This window comes from Symsagittifera roscoffensis, chromosome 2 (assembly GCF_963678635.1).
Source record: "Symsagittifera roscoffensis chromosome 2, txSymRosc1.1, whole genome shotgun sequence".
Taxonomy (NCBI): Eukaryota; Metazoa; Xenacoelomorpha; order Acoela; family Convolutidae; genus Symsagittifera; species Symsagittifera roscoffensis.
The window spans coordinates 73491762-73506342 of record NC_087063.1 but is presented as its reverse complement, the minus strand read 5'-3'; the positions used below and the strand labels follow the sequence as shown (position 1 = coordinate 73506342).

Below are 14581 nucleotides of genomic sequence, written 5' to 3'. Positions count from 1 at the left end.
CACGTTATGTCGAAAAAATTTATTTTTGAAAAAAAGACTGACTCAATTTGATCTAATTTTCTCTATCTTTAATCTGAACATAGTCAACAGACAGAAAGAAAAAATACCGACTTCTTTTCTGAAAAAAACTTCAGCTTTCGAACTTCAAAGAAAAACATATGAGTTTGAGATGAATATATCGTATCTTTTAGGCGTTTTTTTGAGGAGGTACCTAAGTTTGCGTAGAAAAAAAAACAAGAAAAGCCGTTGTAACGAACGCAAGTAAACAAAAAATTTCAAAATTCGAACTTTGAAGAAAAAATATGCCATTATAGCTCTTCGAATTTCAAGAAAAATTTATGATTGGTGTTCTTTTGATAAATAAAACCCCAATTTGAGAAAACTGGATCAATGCGTAAAGTTTTAATTGCGCTTTGAAATCTGATACTTAAATTCGAAACAAGAAGTCGATCACGGTTTAAGAGACATTTACAATTTTGCTGTTTGATAGTGAAGTTTGCCTTCCTTTAAACAAAGGAAAAGATCTAAACTTAAAATGAAATCAAAAACCAAACCGCGAAGAACGAAAAACTGAGCGTAAACAAATTTTAAGACTTCTTCCTTAAAAAAAATCAACAAGACCATTATAGAGTATTTTTACTCACTACATTCATTGCTTTTAAAAAACCATAGACCTTAGACATTCATTGCTCTTAAAAAACCATAGACCATAGCAAAAATTGATCATTGAAGAAAGAAAAAAAAAAGACTCAAATTGATCTTATCTTCGCTAAATTTAAAAAACTGTAAGAGTATTCGAAGAAAATTATAAGAGTATTCAAAGAAAATTATGAGATAACATAAAAGTGTTCCTTCGTTCATGACTCTTAAAAAGCAAAACACTCAGAAGTGTTTTCTTAACTTTGGGAGCTCATTGAATTATTTTTTGAAATGCTTTGAAAAAGAGATACCTGGGTAAATAACATAGTATTCTTCGAGGTACCCAAGTATCGTGAAAAAACTTACTACCGCCCATTTTTACTCTTTCAGAATGGTCGGGTAAGACTACCCATCCCGGATTCTTTGATGTAAAAAACTCTTACTGGAAAAAAAAATGTCAACAAAAAGCTGTGTTGGCGTTTCTTTCTTTCTTTCTGAGGTCTAAAAATCCAAATTACGCAATACTTCCCTAATTTAATTGAATCGCCAGGATGATGCGGTTCTTGTTTCTTTGTACTCATGAAATCAGCAATCAAATACTATATTTCAAAGGAGAGAGGTTATTCAAAGACAACACAACGACATACTTAACAGCAATATGTTTAAAATAACTAGCTTGATTGTAAAATCAATCTATTGCGGTAGTAAATTGGAAACTGCGTTTTCAATATTTTAGTGCAATCACTTGGTAAAAAGAACTTCAGTTTTAATATCCGTAAGATCCCAGGTCCGCAGTTCCGTACGCGCTTCGCTTCGCCGGCGGCGGCCCGCCAGAGGAGTACCCATATGATTCCGAGGCAACCGGTCTCTTTTCTCCGGGATACTCACTGAGTCCAGACGGCGCCATCCCTGAACTCAACGTGTTGTATAGACCACCGGAACCTCCCGCTCTCGATGATCCGTAACTATCTTCAGCGAAATTTTCATGCTGTGGTATTTGTCGTCCTCGAGCGTACGTATCTGGGTAGTCGGAACGCGGAGCAGCGCCATAATCGGATCTAGGAGGAGCTGCGTACTCGTCTCGTCGAGGTGGATATGGATCAGGCGCAGTCTCACGGCCCATCGGAGGTGGTGGGTACCGACTACCTCGAGGACCACCTTCGTCTCTTCTCGGGGGAGGAGCTCCGCGGTCGTAAGACGGTCCGTAATCTGCATACGAGTCTCTTGCTGGTGGATAGCCGTAAGAATCGCCACCTCGGGGAGGTCCATAGTACGGGTCGTTATAGTAAGGATCTCGGCCTCGAGGTGGAGGAGGAGGTGGAGGTCGTCGGCCATAACCGTCGTCTCGCGAGTCGTATCTATCTCGGTAATACGGGTCTGGAGGAGGTGGACGTCTTCCGTAATCGTAACCACCACGCGGCGGCCCATAGTAGTCATCGTAGTACGGATCTCGTCTTCCGCCACCCCCGCGGTCGTCGCGTCGATCACTTCCGCGGCGTCCACCGCTAAAGTCTCTGCCTCCGCCGCCACGGCCTCCACCACCACGACTATCACCGCCACCGCGTCGGTTTTCGCCAGTCGACATGCATACGTCAACAAGGCATCCGTTAAGACTCGTCTTGTGCAGTCGTCCTATGGCAATCTTGGCGTCGTCTCGGTTACTCATGTGAACGAAACCGTATTTGTCCACGACTACCGCTTCGCTGACGTCTCCGTACTTCGAGAACGCATTTTCTAAGTCATTATTCGTGACTTTGTCTTTGTCGAGGTTGCCAATGAAAATCTTTACGTCGTTGTCGTCGCCTGAAATGTCACCTAGCGCCAATGAAAAAAAAACTAATTCAAAAATCATATAAAGCTACAAGACCTAAAAGCGATGTTTGATCATTTTTTCATGAGATTCAGTTTTGATAAATTTCAAACAAGCATAAAATGCAAATTACCCTTGCTTAATCACTCACTTTGAAATGATTTGTAATTCACGATGCTTACATTCCTCAAGCCTGCTATAAGCTGTAGAATTGAGGCAAGGGATTTAATTAATGAAATGGCGAAACAGAAAATGAAAGATGGATAGATAGGCGGATAGATTTGTTGTTACCTCGGCGCGGTCGCGATATTTCGACGCTCAGTTTCGTGCCACAGAGCTCGGTACCGTTCAGGGCGGTGATGGCCTGGTTCGCGTCTTGCTTGTTTTCCATGTGCACGAAGCCGAAGCCGCCGCGTTGCATAACTACGCAGTCGGTGACCGGGCCGACAGCTTCGAAAGCCTCGCGCAACTCCCGTTCCGTCACACTACTGCCGCTTAGATTGCCGACGAACACTTTCACCATATTGTAATGCTGCGCTGCGCTTTCAGATTACAATAACTCGATCGGAATGAATTCGCAACAGCAGTTTAACTTGATTTAACAGCCTGCAAAGCACGATTGCGAAATGGCGGTTACAAGTGCAAAATCTCTGAAAAAAGTGGGAACTCTTCAATCATGTTGCATATTTCAAACTCTAATTGCGATCGATTTCGATACATGCAATTTCGATACGAAACTCGATCGTTGTCATCGTAGCAAATGTTTAAAATAAAACTAGTGTACAACCAATATTTAATTAAAAGTAATTGTTCTTTAGGTGCGTGTTGAACAACTTGAAACAAACAAAATTAAGCACCTTTCTTTTAACCAAGATTTTTTTTAATTCAAATTTTGTCTCGTCAAAACAATGGTAGATATTTAACACATCAAATGAGTTTACATTGCCTCTGTTCAAAATACAATTCAATTAAATATACAACTCTTTAGAATAATTAATACTTTTTATATTACACAATTTTAGCGCTGAATAGTTCAAATTTGATAAGAAAGAGTAATCCAATGAGTTGTCACAGTAGCATAAATCAGTTGGATGCAAAAAGGGGTTGGATTCTGCTCTAGATAAAAAAAATCCCCTGATAATTTTTTGTCCGCAAACCCGTGTGGTTGCTAAGCAAAAGCTGTTTTGTTTTTCTTTGAATACAATTCGGCCATCAAATAAGGATCAGATTTCAGATTCAACTAAAAATTCCGCCAATTACGAGTTAACATCAAGTACCAATACCGTGAGTTCAAAAAACCGACCCCTCCGATCACTAATTCTAGTTGCGCTTAGTTCAAAACCCCCATCTAATCACTTCGTCTTTGCCACCCACTTAAAAACCACCATGATTACACTTCTGACACTGCAGACACAATGACATCACTGACAATCTGGTCTACACTCCTCGCAACCACATTGATGGCCACGCCCTCAACCTGGGCGAACTTGACCTTCACCAGTGCCTCCTTGCCCCCTCGGAACACCCCCGAGAGGAAGAGGGTGTGGTTGGTCTTCCCTTCGGCCACCTTGTCACTCCGCTCACACGCCTGAAATGCAATTATTATTCCCTGGTTTGTCATCATGATAGCAAAAGCAAATTGAAAACTTCGTTTGATATAAAACAGTTAATATATTGCAAACTTTAGCAAAATGATATTATCACAAAATGATTAAGAAAGAATAAGAGCTTTCAGTTTTTTTTTTTTTTTTCAAATACGGCATGATAACAGTCTATACACGCTACTCGTTTTAAATGAAAAACTGACTTCTCGATTTCTTTTAAAGTACTAGACACAATTTTGACACTTAGTATTTTTCATGTATGACTTGCCTGCATGCCCATGAATGCGAGTATGTTGGCCACTGCCTCAGGCACAGTGTTCACAGAGGGGATGGCGAATGTCTCCTCTGTCTCGTTCTCCATCGAATCCCAGGCAGCCCCGAAGCTCGCCTTCAGACACTTCATCACGTGATCACTCAGCCCAATCTCAATGTCCTCCAGTACATAGTCGTCCTCGAAGCCTACAAGAAAGGACCAGAAACAATTCCGAGAAATTGTTACCCAATTTGACGATATGCGACTGTTTTTCACTAATTAAGAGGGGATAAACAAAGACATTTTCTCCACGATTATTATCTTAAAATGCGGGTTGGTTTCCTAACCAGCAGCAGTCGACTAACTTCATTTCATTAGCCTTTAAATCTTATCACCTGGTGTCAAAAAAAGGCCAAACGTTGTTCTCAAACAGGGAGATGATCTTCTTTAATGCTCGGAACTTCTCAGTTCCTTTAACAATAAAAACAACTCAGTTGCTTACCATCCTCACTATCAGGTTCGAATGTGTTCGGGTCACAGTCCTTCACCACAAACTTTAGAGTGGCAGAGAAGCTGCAGGAAGATGCCATGAGGGGGTCTTCAGGCAATCTAACGAGAGCATAGGTGATGCCCGGCTGGTTGTAGATCAGGCGAGCACACGGCAACACTTTTTCCACTCGGAACCCATCCGTGCTGGGATCCAGCTCAACATACACGCGATCCAACAGCTAAATAGACGAATTATCAATTCAGGCTAAAAAACATCATTATTTTATTATTTAAATCAGAAAACAACTTGAGTAATTGAACACAGAACGACCAAAATATGAAGGAAAAATGGATTGTGAACTTAGTAGAAAATATGTTTTCAATATGAAGGTTTCAGATAAGACTGATTTAATTGTTTTATTCAATTGAATCAATTACTATTACAGAACACTGCGAAAATATGTTCCATGATAAGGTTTAAAAAATACTAGAAAAATCGTAACTAACTTGATCCTGCAATGTATTGGTGCAGTTGAACTGCAGCACAATGTGGTCGTTGAATGTGTGTTTGACACATTGGACCACATACTCCGTCTCCGCTTCAGTCAACTCCACGTTATCCGAAGACTTGAAAAGGGGTCCGAGGGCTGCAAACTCCGGAACAGCTGCCAGCTGTTCCGCGTAAATCTCCTGCCGACCAGCTCCAGTGATTCCCACCGCGTCCGCTTTTCCAGCACCAGATGAACCTCCCGAGTGATCCGAAGCAGCAACTTGTTGCAAAGTGGGTTTTGGTTGGACGCTTTGTTCCGACAGGGGCTGAGCAGAAACCGGGACGCTCTTCATGTCAAACGGTTGCTCGCAGGAGTCTCGAACATACTCGGTCAGTGCCTTTTCCAGCCCGCCAATTGAGACACTCATCGTGTTCAGAATGTACTTGGAGTTTAGAGCTCGGTCCTTCTGCTCCAGAATGCTCAAGTAGAAGGTCGATCGGTCTCGAACCTAAAAACAGCTCAAATTTCAAACTTTACTTACCGCTATCTTTCTTGGTCATTCCATCGCCAAAATCGTTTCAAGAATTGAAAGAGCGGCTTTATATGTTTTCATTTAAGGCCATTCTATGCCCCTGGGCAGAATCGCAGAAATTATATTTAAAACTTTTTCTATGCTCACATTTAAAGTTAGTGATTACCGATTCAGTATAAATATGATATGGGGTTCAACAAAACAGTAAAGGACTCTTTTTCCTTTTTCTCACGCCAGTCAATTTTTAAAAGGAATTTTTTTGCACACTTTCCGATTGAGACAGAAAATGGCATGCGAAATAATAAGGCCATAAAACATATTTGGTCTTCATACTTAACCTTGTAAAACCCTCTTTCTTTCCATCATAAAATTGACTTAATAAATTGATAAAAAAGATGACTTACTTCGTCATCGGAATCCATGAGACACCTTTTGAGCAGAGTGATGATATTGGGCAGCAGGTCCTCGCAGGTTGCTCCGAATTTGGCCAGAGTACTCACTGCAGCCGCCGTCACCGCCGGATTCTCCAGCAACACCCGGTTGTAGATGAACCTTAACACAAAAGTTAAATCAAAGAAAAAGATCTGTTTAAACAGAAGCGAAGCGGAGATTCGCATCACTTGCGATACAAACATAGCAAACAGGTAGGAGGAAAAGGGCCAATGAACGCAAGGAAACTGAAAAACAACTGACATGTTTTTTGAAAAGCTTCCGAATTACAAATTAACAAATTCTGGCTGTAAAACTCCTTGAATTTCAAGAAAAATAAAGTATTAACACTTTGTTGATAAAATAATCCCAATTTGAGAAAAATGGATCAATGAGTAAGACTTTTGTTTCGCTGGGAAATCTGAAACAAAAGTCCTCTTTCAAAACTAGAAGTAGATCGCGTTATTCGAGATACTGAAAATTCCTCTTTCAAAACTAGAAGTAGAGCGCGTTATTCGAGAACTTAAAAATTTTGCTGTTCGATAGTGGAGTTTGCCTTCCTTTTATGAACTGAATTTAAACATAAATCAAAAACCAAACAGCAAAAAAGTAAATTTGAGTCTGAAAAATTTTTTGGACTTCCTGAAAAAAATCATTACGCATTTTATAAGAGTCTTAACCAGTTCATCGGCTTCTGAAAACGTCAACTTCATTCAAATAAAAATTTTCTGGCCTAAAAGCTCGTTGAATTTTAAGAAAAACGAATGATTGACACTATCGTTATGAAATTATCCCAACTTGAGAAAACTGTGTCAATATGTAATTTTTATTCCGCTGGGAAATCTGAATCTTAAAATCCACTTTCGAAATTAGAAGTCAATCACATTTTTCGTGACCTGTACACTTTTGCTGTTCGGTAGTAGAGTTTGCCATCCTTTTTACTAAGGAAGTGAACTGAACTTAAAAAGAAATAAAAAGTCAAACCGCAATGCAATATTGATACTCATGCCCCAGATATTTTTTGCCTGCTTTGAGACCTTTTGCATTTTCTTTTTAAAAAAAACCCAATTTGGATTGGCTAATGAAATATTTCCGTTATTCATAATGAGATATTCTAATTTTTCGAAGCAAATGAACAATCTCTCGTCTAATTCAATTTAGTGGTGATATCTTTCAGTTGGTTAAGGTAATTATTTTCAACCAAACAACATTTTGACTGTTAATTTATTCCAAAAAAAATGCCGTTGTTTTAGAGAGAGAGAGAAGGCAGGTGACCCATTTGGGTGGTTGAGGCACTTAAAAGGAAATTAGACGTTTTGCAAAACTGCAATTGTGAGAAATTAGGCGAAAGTAAGACAGATTAAAATTGTTTGCAGACAAATTGCGTGAGAAAAATAAAATTGTTTGCGAACAACAGTTAAATTTCGGTGGCCAAAAACTGTACATGTCAATTATGCAGAATTTATTCAATTCAAAACTTTCCTGTAATATTCGGATTTGACATTTTATGTTCATTTAAATTAATGGTTTTGATAGGTATCGTCATTTTATGTACTTTTTGTATTTGTGAGACTTGACTCTTAAGAAAAAACTTTGTTGGCCCTTTCCTTTTCATAGCAGTGACGTCTAAAATGCCACATCTGTAAATGAAAAATTTCGTCTAAATTCGTTTTTGTAGCATTCGTCTTATCTGCTTATCGTCTAATTTCCTAGGCCCCTCCATTTGATTATTTTAGGAGCAGCAGGGGGAATATTCACCTGGTCTGTTGCATTAATTACCTGATGTATTTGGATGGTTGTGCAGTTCTAGGCCCCTCTCGGCCGAGGAGGTGGAGAATGCGAGTGGCCAGCACATCATGCTCACAGTCCTCAATGAACTCACACAGATGGGCAAGGCCTGTCTCCCTAGCATCCATATTCTCCTCCACTATCCCCACAATGGCATCTATGATTGACTTCTTGTACACGTAGCCGCCTAAATGATAAACAACTAACTACATAGCCATCGAGAGACCTTCAATCATATAGAAACCGCTAGACATTGAAATTGAAGTAAAAATCGTAGAAACCGTGCATTTAAAACATTAAATTTTTTTGATCAGTTTTGATATATTAAGTTTGAATTTTGAATTTCGTTCAAAACTAGCATCCGATTCTGATAGAGTTTTTCTTTATAAAATATACAAAATAATTATTGTCACATGCAAGGCTCAAGTCTTAATTTTCATGCCCAGTAATAATCAGTGACTACAAACCCTCATCCCTCAGCATGGATCCCAAGAAGTTCAACAAGATCCCGTGTTTGCGCGGGAACTTGTGGCACAACGCCTTGATCGCATCCACCACTACCGCTTTAAATTCATCCGAAATTTCAGTCATAAAGGAAGTGATTTGCTTCATTAGTCGATCAACACTCGATTCATTTCCTGTTTTCAAAAGCGTAGTTATGGCCAATGTAGCTATGTTTCGGTTACTATCCGAAATCAAGTTCTCCAGGTCCAAATTACACGCTGTCACAGCGGCTGGATGATTCATAGCAATCTTGTTTAGGGTCCTGACAGCTGCGAACCTCAACGTCGGCTTTGGCGAGCTGCAAAAAAGTTGAAGAACCGAAACAGCAGGGGCCAAATCCTTGGCTGTGATTCCATTCATATTTACCATGGCATGCGCAGCTTCGTAAATAACCATCTCGTGGCGGTGTCGAAGACAGTTCTCGATGAACTCAAAGAACTGACTACCAGTTCCCTCGCCACTGGTTTCAATCAAGTTAAACGCCACCCTAATTAGCAAACAACATGCGTATGGTGAACGCAACGAAGACCGACTGAGCTTCGCAACCAGTTTGCTGACAGCCAACTGATCTCGCTTTTTGATCTGGTAAAGGAGACCCAAAGCATGGAACTGGATCATGACATTATCCGAATTGAGAGCCTCTTGGGCTTCGTTCACCCATCGTTTCACGACATCTGGGTTCATGTGGTACATTTTGAGAGTGGAGACCAGAGCTGCGGATGCCACGTGGGGACTCTTTGCCACGATTGCTTGTTTCATGTATCGCTCTATTTGTTGGAGCATTCCACTGTCTAAACACACACAAAGAATCAAGTACATAAGAACCACAACATTATTTGAGCTCATAAAACTTTTTTCACATATTTATTTGAAAATTTATTTGACATATATATTTTCAAAATTTTGCCGTTTTGAAGACATGGCCTAAGTTAATACAAATCGGTGGCCTCACTAACCGGCAATGGAACATAGTGCGCGAATTGCAGGTCCTCTGAAAGCTTCGACAGGTCCCGTCATATCCTTAGTCAGACTACTAGTCACGATGATCACATCCTGTGCCAAGTTGGCTAGCTCCCTAATAGCCAGGAACAACATCCTTCTTATGCTCGGATCCGTAGACTGAAACAACTTGGTCATCGAGAAGAAAGCATCAGTAGCTTCAGGCGTCGACACCGCTTCGCCCTGATTTAAAACGTACAGCAAGTTGGTTAGTTTGGAGACACACTTCCTGGAGTTGATTGGAGTCTCGTTGAAGCTCCTGGTCTCTTGCAACACGGTCGATTTGTCGAGACTGAGGAACGGATTTCCTCCAGAGAGCTCATCATCTTTATCCGACTTGAATTTCATGTTAACAGACTAGATCTGAAATTATTCGTCTCCTTCATATTTTTGCTACACAGAAAACGTGAAACAAACGTACAAATTGACGGATGTGCATGTAGTACCAGAAACACAGAGGATAGAAAAACTCTGCCAAGGTTTCAATCAGAATAAACAAACTGATTTTTCGAACTTTGATCAACACTCTGATCAAAGAGTCATTTTGTAAAATGTAACCAGGAGTAAATCAATAACACTGGCAGCTACTATGAAAATTGCTTACACAAAGAAAATCCGCGATGTGGCAACCAAGCCGAAAAAATGCAAGCAGACAAACGAAAATCCGACAACCGCATTTTTCTGGGAAAAAATTCAATTTCTAGCATGCCGAAAAAAACAAGGTCCCGGGGAGGGGAATCGAACTCCAAAATATAGGGTGAAAAGGCTACCGTTTAGCACCTCGACCAAGAGGGAAGAAGTCTGAAAACTGTTAAAATTCAATAATACAAGAATTTCCATTTTTTACAGATTCGTATGCAAAGTTGTTTAAGGAAAAATTATAGTTCCCGATTAAAAGATACTTGTTCTCGCAAGTGTAATCAAAACGAACTGTTGATTAATTTCAGATACGTTCATTATCAAGACACCTACCAACATTCAAGTTTTTCGCGCTAGTTCTTCTTTTTTAATTGGAAAGCGTATTTTTTCTACCTTTCGAAAATGAATTTAATTTGAGATCAAAAGTCAAACCACCAGAAATCAATTAAGTACAATCAAATTTTTCCCGAGAAAAACTTGAAATATCATAATGATCTTTAAGTAAATTACATCTCAAATAATATAATTATCGGCAGATTATTTCCTAAATAGCATTAACTCCATTCAACAGTTGAATTGGAACAAATTTTCGAAAAACCCTCTAGATGAACAAAGTTTGAAAAGTTGTTAAATTATCAATTCAAAAATGGATTGACATCATATCTGGGTGAAAATATATTGTATTGCAATAGTTTGTAGTATATTTCAATATTCTTATTGCAACACTATATTTCGTGGTAGAAAAAAATTGCAATACATATTTTGGCGGAAAAACTATTGCAGTAAGTATTGCTAGAGATAAATATATTTTGCAATACAAATATTTTGCAATACTTGTGTCAGACAAAACAAAAAAACCGTCACTGAATTTTTCGCATACTTTCAGACAGTTGTGCGATTTTTTTCCGAACATGTGAAAAATCTGGAAGGATTTTGTATTCGGGTGTGTTTTACTTTTTTTCTTTTCTTTTTGTTTTCCACGCAAAATCAGGTACCAAATAATCATCGGAATGGGCCGAGTGATATATCAAATCGAAGCCCTTTCAGCCGTGATTCGAACGACTTTCCAAAATTTCAAAAAAATTTTCATCTGTGTCGAGAAAAACCAGTTGGAATTTTTGATCTATCACAGAGCCAATAAGGTGAGCGTGCAGGCTTACAATCAAAAACTCAAAAAAATTTCTGCACAAAAAAATAAGCAAATATTCTAAAATTTTTAAAACCTGCTTCCAAATGGACCAGTCATTCAACAGTGCCAGTCGGTTCAACAGTGCCAAAAAAGGCGGGAAAATTTCAGAATAATTTACACGCATTTTCTAAAAAGCGGGAAACTACTGACGCTAATTATCAAAGAAAATCACTCCAATTTTGGCGCCAATATGTCTGCAATTGCAAATTAAACAATTATTTTGGCGCCAAAACGTCTAAGTTGCAAATTTTCTTGCTCAAAATTTAATAGTTTTACTTAAGATTGTAAGCGATCGCTGTCTAATTTTTGATTGCCGCACTTAATATGTTGAAATTTATTCAAATTTTCGGCACTGTTGAACAAAGTTTTCATTTTCGGCACTGTTGAACAAGTTTTCATTTTCGGCACTGTTGTACTTCGGCACTGTTGTACTGCCCCTTCCAAATTGGCCTATTTGACTATGACTAAATTTCTAATTTTTTCAGACTTTTTTTATCACACCACACAAAAACGCCAATTTAAAAAAAAAATTCGGATTTTTTAAGACTGGTCCGGACATTCTGTGTTAAAAAAACGACACTAATTTGAAAAAAAAAATTCATATTTTTTAAGACTGGTCCGGACATTCTGTGCTAATCTGTAAAAAATATCAATTAGATGCAAGATAAAGGAACTGTAAGATTTTGAAATTTAATTTTTTTTTCTTTAAATCTTTTATCTTTTTTTTCTGTATAAATGTTACTTAGATTAAACAATCAGGTCCATATAAGACAGTACTTAATAAAAAGTTCTCAGCGGCGCTTCAACAGGTTGAATTACCTTCTGCACTTGCTCAATCTGGTGCTCTATCAATGATAAGTTGTCTATATTGTTGGATTATTGCATTACTTGAAATAAATTTATTATAGTAATCAACTATCCTTTATGCCTTTTTGTATTCTTCCCGTCAACATTCCGCTGAACCTTGAATGCCTATTTTACCTAACTGAACAAAATGCCAACGGTTCTCAGTTAAGAAATTTGTCACCTTTATTGGGCGAAGAGAAAGTTGACGCAGATGCACGTTCAATTCATTGAATCGACGCTACCATTTTCTGGTAAATCAATTTCTAATTTTTCTTTCTTGTAGGAGACTGCCCCGTAAATATAAAGACAAGCTAGAAGCTTGATTTAATCTCGCCTGTGAAAAGTAACTGTTTTCTAATGAAGCAATCATCAACAAAATTCATAGGCTGATGGTTTAATTGAGGAGTGTGAAAAAGTATGTTGCATAAAAGAAAAAAAACACATTTGCGTCCTGTTATTGCGAATGTGACTCGCTGGTCAAGGACCTACGAAATGATTTGTCGTTACGAGCATCTGAAAGAGTTCATCAATAATTTCAATCGACACATCATCAACTTAATGCCATCTGCAGCAGAGAACCTATTTATTAGCAATTTGTTAGAAACTGGAGAAGTTGGAGTCTGATACTAAGAAGCTTCAACAATCGGATCTAACACTTGGTGATGTGTGTGTTCTGTTCGATGCAATCATTACCATCTTCCACACGATGGAGTCTCATCTCTCCCGTAATTTGGACATTGTTGCTTGGGTTCGAACATGCAGTTTGCGCAGTTCTCAACAATACATCGGATGAAGAATCGCGCTAGGAAAATCAGCTATTAAAGGACTTCAGATACCCGGTTACACCGAACGATGTTGATGGAAATCAGCAAGGATTGTTTGCGAATTTGTTTATACTGTAAAGAAAAAAGCATCTTAAGAAGAAAAATTTGCCCTGAAATTAAATTTGCAAAATTGATTTAGGGTGGAGATTGCTCACTTGGTCCTAACATTCTAGAGCTTTCTCTCAACTTTTTTCGCTCCCAGAAAGCTCAGTGGAAGTATCGCAAAAACATTGCAACAATTGCAATACATATTTTGATATAGAAATCTTATACAATACATATTGCAAGTTCCAAAAATATTGCAACACATATTGCACTCTGAAATTGTACTGCAATTGTATTTTAACCAGCCCTGAATGAAATTTATCTTGAAAATAGTTCTAGGAATTCTCATCAAAAGCATAAACTTGCTGTTACTGTCTTATTTCTAGTGATCCATTTTTCCAGCAGAACTGCCACACAACAATTATTCGGAAGCAATAAAATCCCAATCATGCTCAAGTCATTTAGGAATTATGTCATTTTGGAAATTACCCTATATAGGTGTCTTCACTATCAACCATACAATTTCTCCTAACGATTTAGGGGGGATAAAATACTGGTTTTTCAAGTGTCAACTTTTATAGCAAACTAAATTGATCTAATTAATAAAAAAAATACTTCAAAAATAATTAAGCATAATTTGGTTAATTAACAGTATAAAATAGGTATTCCTTTTTAAAAGCAGTCTATTCTGCACTTTTCTTTGAAATGAATATTTTATACGAAATCAATTTTCAAAATTAATAAGTGGCTAGGGGGGATATTGTACATAGGGTCACTTAGGGAGGGGGGGGGGTACGATTGATCCCAGTATGTTCATTGGCATTTAAAAAAAGGATACACGAGCTGACATTATACTCAGTTACACTCCTGTTCAAAATACTGATTTAAGCGTTTTTCGTCATAGCGTTATTTTATAAACTTGAAATGTTTGAACGGCGTCGCCGAATTAAAAGAAATTGGAAAATTAATAAAAATTCAATACTTAAAAATTAGTTGAAAATTTTGTGTTCCTCTATACAGCCCTTTGAACTTTATTGGCCTGAGAAGGGTGTCTCAAGTTCACAATAGAATTAAAAAAACGAAAACCTGTCCTCTAAAAATGAAGTATTCTTTGAAAAACAGTGCCAAAAACCATATTTGGCGATTTTTGGACCTTTAAAAACCATTGGTCCGGAGCGATCTGCGTTACACCTACACACAGCACGTTTTGTTCTTTATCTTTATAGGGAATTAAGAGTCCGCAAATGGATTAAGTAAACATTCAACATCTTCCCCTCTCATTTCCCATCACTCAATCTGAAACTACACTTGAATATAAAGTGCACTTGAATACAATTGGCTTTTATGAATTGAAATGGAGTGATGCGTGTCGTCTGCGCCTCTTGATGCAGCTCAGCAAGTGTTTCCTGTCATATCCCCATCCCATACAACACCCCCCCCCCCCCCCCCCGATCACTTATGGAAATCAAATTGAGTGCCACTTATACACATATCCATATC

At 38.3% G+C, this 14581-nt stretch overlaps 4 protein-coding genes across 5 annotated transcripts in view; 2 read left to right on the top strand and 2 right to left on the bottom strand.

Annotated features, from left to right (window-relative positions):
• LOC134840490 (Bardet-Biedl syndrome 1 protein homolog) overlaps window positions 1–14581 on the top strand; it is a gene marked incomplete in the record, with an annotated part of 512639 nt that overhangs the window by 295105 nt on the left and 202953 nt on the right.
• The window catches only part of LOC134840491 (uncharacterized), a 453696-nt gene that overhangs the window by 295105 nt on the left and 144010 nt on the right, over window positions 1–14581 (top strand). The gene's annotated exons all lie outside the window — the stretch shown is intronic.
• LOC134840484 (RNA-binding protein lark-like) lies at window positions 1225–3127 on the bottom strand. 2 transcript variants are annotated; one of them, XM_063856317.1, is made up of 2 exons: window positions 2741–3127; window positions 1225–2454 (listed from the first exon to the last, which is right to left on the bottom strand). In XM_063856317.1, the coding sequence occupies exons 1-2, from the start codon at window positions 2970–2972 to the stop codon at window positions 1406–1408; spliced, it is 1281 nt and encodes a 426-aa protein (XP_063712387.1). In that variant the 5' UTR covers window positions 2973–3127; the 3' UTR covers window positions 1225–1405. The 2 variants fall into 2 exon arrangements, with proteins under 2 accessions (XP_063712387.1, XP_063712388.1); XM_063856318.1 differs by having other exon boundaries at window positions 1225–2442.
• On the bottom strand, window positions 3683–9897 carry LOC134840483 (coatomer subunit gamma-2-like). The gene is made up of 8 exons (XM_063856316.1): window positions 9496–9897; window positions 8503–9330; window positions 8027–8222; window positions 6223–6370; window positions 5303–5794; window positions 4809–5034; window positions 4322–4512; window positions 3683–4037 (listed from the first exon to the last, which is right to left on the bottom strand). The coding sequence occupies exons 1-8, from the start codon at window positions 9884–9886 to the stop codon at window positions 3840–3842; spliced, it is 2670 nt and encodes an 889-aa protein (XP_063712386.1). The 5' UTR covers window positions 9887–9897; the 3' UTR covers window positions 3683–3839.